Raw genomic sequence first — 6,565 nt, 5'->3', positions numbered from 1 at the left:
GGAGCCGCAATCTCACACCCGGCCCCGCCGCGCCGCCCCGCCCCGCAGCCTTAAAGGGGCCGCCGGCGTGCGCGGGGCCGTCCTCGGCTGTGCTCGTTCTGCGCCGCACCCTCTGTGTGCATCCTGCATCGAACCTGCATTGCATCCTGCATTGCACCTGCTGTGTGCGTCTGCACCTGCTGCGTGCAGCCTGCACTGCTCCCACTGTGTGCAGGCTGCAACTCCATGTATATATGCAGCACTACATCAAATGGTGTGGATCTTGCACCACAGTGAGCAGCATCCTACACCACTCCGCATGTGCCCCATGCAGCACTATGCTGTGCACATCCTGCTTCGCAGTGTATTGGCCTGCATTGCACTTGTGCATTCCATGCACATTCTAGCACTGAGGCCACTCTGGAATGCTTTGCTGCCTGCTGCTGTCCCCAGCATGCTCAGGGTTCGAGCCTCTGCTCCCCTGCTGAAGCTTCAGGGAGCATCTCTGCATCCTGAAGTGCCACCAGCAACTCGTTAGGGAACAGGCACTGAGTGCTGCACCCTCAAGATCCTCCTGCCTGGCTGGTGCTGAAGGAGAAAACTGTGCAAGGGGCTGTGGGGTCCAGTATTTCACTGTGAATTTAGGAGTTCCTCTAATAAATGACTCCAGCAGTTTCTAGGATGGTCATCCTGACCTAGATAAAAGTACATCTTTGCTGTATCTAAAGACACACCTATAGAGACTTGTACAAAGGTTAGTTCTTAACTGACCAACAGCTGGTTTCACCCTGATGGGCAGCTGCATGGAGTCACAGAACTATAGGGATGGGGAGGCACCTCTGGAGCTCCCCCCGTCCAATTCCCCCCAGCAGTTCTGTGCAGCAGGTCACACAGGAAGGCATTCAGGCAGGTTGTGAATGTCTCCAGAGAAGAAGGCTGCCCCACCTCTCTCAGCAGCTGTTCCATCCTTACAGCAAAGAAGTTCTTCCCTGTGTTGGTGTGAACTGTCTGGGATTGTGACTGTTGCCCCCTAACCGATCACTGCACAACAATGGCCCAAGTGGAAGTCTTCCTTTCCCCAGACTCTCTCTTACCACATGGTCTCCACCATGTGGCTCCCTCACTTCTCTCTGCAGAAGGACAGGGGGAGAAAATAGGATGGAAAAGGCTGCGGGGTGACCTCATTGCAGCCTTTCAGTACCTAAAGGGAGCCTACAAAGAGGAGGGGAATCAACTCTTTGAAAGGGTGAGTGACAGCAGGACAAGGGGAAATGGTTTTAAGCTGAGGGAAGGGAGATTTAGGTTGGACGTCAGGGGGAAATTCTTTACGGAGAGAGTGGTGAGGTACTGGAACAGGCTGCCCAGAGAGGTTGTGGATGCCCCGTCCCTGGAGGTGTTAAAAGCCAGATTGGATGGGGCCCTGGGCAGTCTGGTCTAGCATTAGGTGGAATGGTTGGTGGCCCTGCGTGTGGCAGGGGGGTTGGAGATTCATGATCCTTGAGGTCCTTTCCAACCCTGGCAATTCTGTGATTCTGTGATTCTGTGACAAATGTGTTGAGATAAGGAAGGGGAGATCACTCACCAATTACAGTTAGTTCCTTGGACAGGGAGATTAGTGTGTTTTATTGCCTGTTGCTAAAGGACCAGAGCAGTGAGAACTAACAGCAAAGTAAAACCACTTTCCCCCCACCAGCTTTCCTTCCCTCCCCTGAGCAGCACAGCAGACCATTTGATCTCCTGATCATCCTGGCCTGTTGCTGCTGTGCTCCTGGGAAGCTTGAGCAGAAAGCAGCAGCACTGGGATAACTCTTGGTCTGGCAGTGCAATCACAACTCCATTTTGCCTGCCACTTTGAAACTGCAGAGGCACAGGGGGAGCAGCACCAATATTTTGTAGTCTGCCCAGTGCCAATCCATGGCATGGAACCTTCTGGCTTTGGAAGCCAAAGCTGCTCTGAGGACGCAGGAGTGTGTGTGCATGGGGGGAGCACCTTCCTGCCACCCACCCTCCCACTGCTGCCACCTCTTCCAGCTGCTGCCACCCTCACGGAGCTGCCCTCGGTGCTCCCTCCCCATGCTATGCCCATTGCAAAGGAAAACATGGTCTTTCCCTGGGACGGATGTTTCCTTCTGGGTTAGGGGATGACTGACTGTTGGGAGAGGCATGTTTATGTTTTCTAGTCCAACCTGTGTGTAGCAGAATTGACCCCAAACCAGATCTGCTCTCTCATTTAACTTTGGGTGCCTCTAATGCTGGAGATGCTCCCATCTCCCCAGAGGGCCCTGCGATGTTGCAGTCCCTGTAGGGACTCTCTCCTTGAAGTCATGTCTGTGTGGAATCCCAGCAGGATTCCCAGCCAACATGCCTCCCAGCAGGCACAGACCCTGGGCAGGAGCAGATCCACAGCATGGGGACACCACCAAAGCACGGAGTGCAGACCGTGAGCACAGCAGTGGTGTGGGATCATTCTTCCACGTGCCTCATCCCTTCTGCCCCCCCCCAGCACAGAGTTACACGTCTGTTCTCTCAGCGTAACTGATTTAATTAGCTAACATCCATCCACATGAGAACCACGTGGGGCCTTCCCCTCACTGAGCCCCATTGCTTCTACCAAGCACCCACTGTGGGACCTCGCTGGCTGCAGCGGGATGTACAGAACAGATGTACAGTGATGTACAGTGAGCTGAAGGAAGCACATTTATTTGGCTGCTCTGACAGACACCACGGGGAGGCACGGATACACGGACATTTGTGGCACATGGCCCTCCTGCTTGCTGTGAGTTCTAGAGACAACTAACAACCACTGGTGAAATGTTACTCCAGGGCTCTGTGTTTTCCTCCTTCCGTGGAACATACGCATTCCCCCAAAGAATTCACACATTTTGCAAGTATTTTTTTTTCCCTTTTTTTTCTTGATTATGAAGAAAACAAAAATTAATCATTGGCAAGCACAAGGAGAAATGGGCAAAGAAGGGGAAGAGAGGGGAAGAGCAGGTGGTATTTCACCAACCCCCAACACCCTTAGGCTCCCTCTCTGCCCCAGAAAGGCCCCAGCCTTGCAGAGCATCAGGTGCAGATGGGTGGGAGAAGTGCTAACAATATGGAGCTGGTTTAATGAGAATGAGGGAGGATTTGCAGTCCCCTTTGCACAGGCTGCCCCATGTCATGCCGCCCTTGAAATTCAGCCGCACGGAATAACAGGACGAAAACCACCACCCACCCTCATAGCTGTAGGCACAGTTCTTACTGTAGTTGTCCTGATCCCGATCTTTGGTGGAGAACTTCATGTTGTCATGCATGTTACTGGGATTGTCTGAAGTCATGGCATCCCCTGCTGTGCCTGTGTAGGAGCCCAGCCGCAGCCGGTAGCCCTGGGACTCATCCTCCACGCTGAAGAGGTTGTACTCTGCAAACTTGATGTTGTTGGAGGCATCCTGGATGACGAACCTGACCTGGTAGACCTTCTGCTTGGCGATCTGGTGGATGTACTCGGTGCCCAGCCAGTAGTCGCCGCGCACGTTCCCAAAGCCGTACTTGTAGGTGCTCCAGGACTCGGCCCAGGTGACAGCTGTGTCCTTCTGGTTCCTCTGGATGACCGTCCAGCCCCCGCCTGTGGCGTTCATCTCGCAGTACACCACGAGCTGGTGGAGGCCCTTCGGCTGGATGATGTAGATACCGCTGCGGCTGCCAGGAGGGATCTCACTGCAGTCCTTGGGCCAACCTGGAGCAGAAATGTGGTTGTTACATCTTACCTGACACAAGGAGACACCAAGCACGTGGGATTACTTTTACACTTGTCCTATTGCACACATTCCTGGAATGTATTCCTTCCATGTGCCCACAGGAGTAAATTAAAGTATTGAAATGATGAAAGAAAGAGTTGGATTTCATGTGTTTCCAAGACAGAAATCAACCTTACGTGGACACACAGGTCCCACTGCCTTCAAACAGGATGCAATGCAACCTTGTCCAGGTTGGAGTCACTGCAGTGAATCCCATGTTGCCTGTTGATGGTGTATCACCACACAGGCAAATGCCAGTCTGGATTCTGAAGCCACTTGTATGGAAGGTTTAGAGATTCAATCATCTTAGAAACCCTGGAGAGGGTGTGGTCAAGAGATCCATATTGCTCATAATGGATATCAGGAAAAACTTCTTTACAGAAAGGGTTGTAGAGCACTTAATAGGCTTCCCAGGGAGGAGGTTGAGTCACCATCCCTGAATGTGTTTAAAAACCATTTGGATGTGGTGCTCAGGGACGTGATTTAGCGGAGGGTTGTTAGTTAGGGTAGCATGGTTAGGTTGTGGTTGGATTTGATGATCTTTAAGGTCTTTTCCAAACTGAGCAATTCTATGATTCTCTGATTAGGACAAACCCACTGTGCTTACCCAGGTGGCAATTTAGGGGTTTCCTGATTTGTTTCATTTGACCACAGACTTTCTGTTCTCCAGAATGGAAACTCCTTACGCATGAATAAATATGCACTTCTGGGTGAAGACTGGCTCTGCTCCCAGAGCTGTGCTACCCATTGTTTGCACCCAAAGAAGACATGCCGTGTGGCCATATGGCTGGTGCTGACTCAGCCAATTCAGTTATGCAGTTATTCTCTGTCTTAACCAGCCTTGCCATCAACTGCACAGCCAAAATCACACAATAATCAGCCACCACAACCCGAAGGGAGATAGTGAATCATCAATTTCCAGTTTGGGTCTTCGAGTAGAAAATTCTCTCAGCACATATTAAGTGCAGAACACGGCTGGTACTACGGTCTATCCAGGATGATGTGCTGTGGTACCTCTGTTGTTCCTGGGAGGAACAAGTGCATACAAAGGGTCAAGAGCTCTCCACAAGCCTCTGGGCTCTTAGTGAAGGTGAAATCTTGTGAGCAGATGTACTTCTTGTGCAGACTTACCATGAGCTGGTGGTGGGCGTGGGGCAACATCTCTGACCTGTCGAACGTGGTGATCCCCCTCATCTGAATAGACAAGAGCAGAGGAGACAGGAGTGAGTGTTGAGAGCACAGATGTCAGATGTCTGTTAGGAGAGCATGAACCTCTCCAGATCATGATGCTGTTGTTGTGGCTACTCCTCACTCCAGACGGACATTCCCTGCAGGTACTGGGGCCACTGGCAGCATGGAGAAATTCCTGTGGGGCGGATGCTTCCTTGGTGAGAAGGGTTTGAGCACCCTGTGCATGAAAGGACACCAAAAGGTGATAGCAATACCAGGAAAGCAGTTGCTAAATTACAGTAGGAGTCAGGAAGGGACAGAGGTAAAAGACGGATGAGGGGAAAGAAATGTTAGAGTGGACGCAGGAAAATGGGCTCTGGTGTCTGGAACAGACAGGGGGGCTCAGGGGGGAATTTGAAGTACTGCTGGAAGAAAGGATGGTTCAGAGTAAATAAATGCAGTTCTCTCACAAGGACATCTTGTGTATGTCCACAGATGAATCTGTCCTGTCTGTGATCCGAGGGGTTCTGGGGTTCAGATCAGTGGGCACACAGAGGGGCTGAAGAACTTGATGCCATGTAGAGGATGAGGTGGGCTGTGACCAGAGGACTCCGGGATAACTCTTGTCCCGGTAAAACAGCACAAATTGTGATGGCACTGTCCACATACAGAGCAATTTTGAGTCCATCCTCCATGACACAGGGCTGGAGCTGGGCTGGGTTGGGGGGCAAGCTGTATAGCATCAGACCAAACATGACCTTGTTTGCCTCTCCCTATTACACAGGAATACTTACCAGGCTGGATGGGCTCAGGGTGAATATTCATAATCTCATCCATTGTTCCGTTTAAGAGATGCAAGTTTTTTATGTCAAAGACAAGAGGTGCTGCCAGGGCCAGCAGGGAGGTGAGAATCAGGAGACAAAGGCACTGGGTAGCTGAAATGAGAAGAAATTAGGGGTGGGGAGGCAAAGCAGAAAAAGCACATAACTCTTCAGTTAATCCTATTTGACTCTTGCAGAGTAAAATAGGAAAATAAAATTCTTTTTTTGTGAAGCTCCCTCTGGAGCTGAAAGTCCTGTTTTACCCATCTAGAGGAGCTACCAGATATTCATTGACAAATACCAAATACTCGTGGAGTCATCAGCAGGAGCAGCTGGTACTTGTGATTTTTCTTTTTGAGACAGAAAAAGCATGAAAACCTCATTCAAACCCCAAAGTCATTAGAAATCCCTGTGAAAACCAAGTCCTGGAGGATGAGCAGGGAGGGGAGATACTCTTTCCTCCCAGCTCCTATCACCCCTGGCAGATGACAAATGTGACTCCTTCCTTTAGCCGAGCCACAGCTCCCCTGTTCTGCCCCAGGCTGCTGAGTTCAGCAGAGTTCCTTGAGGTGGTGAGAAGGAAGATGTTCAAGGCAGAGCTGCCTGGAATGGGGTGCTCTATCCTAGAGGTGAGCATCCCTTCCTGTGAATGCCATAGCTGTCCCAGCCACCGTGCTGCATTCTGCTGCAGAGCTCTTCTAAACCACCCTCCAAACAATTCACTTCTCAACTGCTGCATAGCATTTGGTGATTTGTGTTTAGGGATGTGTTTAAAGACATCTTGCTTTAGGGCCACTGGCAACACTCCTCCTG

At 51.0% G+C, this 6,565-nt stretch overlaps 1 protein-coding gene across 2 annotated transcripts; it reads right to left on the bottom strand.

The window, feature by feature from the left end:
• Positions 1–3,071: 3,071 nt before the first annotated feature.
• Positions 3,072–5,886, bottom strand: LOC116227854 (fibrinogen-like protein 1-like protein). 2 transcript variants are annotated; one of them, XM_031591346.2, is made up of 3 exons: positions 5,726–5,886; positions 4,893–4,955; positions 3,072–3,700 (listed from the first exon to the last, which is right to left on the bottom strand). In XM_031591346.2, exons 1-3 carry the CDS (start codon positions 5,766–5,768, stop codon positions 3,072–3,074), a joined length of 735 nt encoding a protein of 244 aa, XP_031447206.2. In that variant the 5' UTR covers positions 5,769–5,886. The 2 variants fall into 2 exon arrangements, with proteins under 2 accessions (XP_031447206.2, XP_089978564.1); XM_090122438.1 differs by lacking the exon at positions 5,726–5,886 and having other exon boundaries at positions 4,893–5,265.
• Positions 5,887–6,565: the final 679 nt, after the last annotated feature.

Source organism: Phasianus colchicus, chromosome 21 (assembly GCF_987193195.1).
Source record: "Phasianus colchicus chromosome 21, bPhaCol1.hap1.1, whole genome shotgun sequence".
Lineage (NCBI taxonomy): Eukaryota > Metazoa > Chordata > Aves > Galliformes > Phasianidae > Phasianus > Phasianus colchicus.
This window is presented reverse-complemented; position numbering and strand designations above follow the sequence as displayed.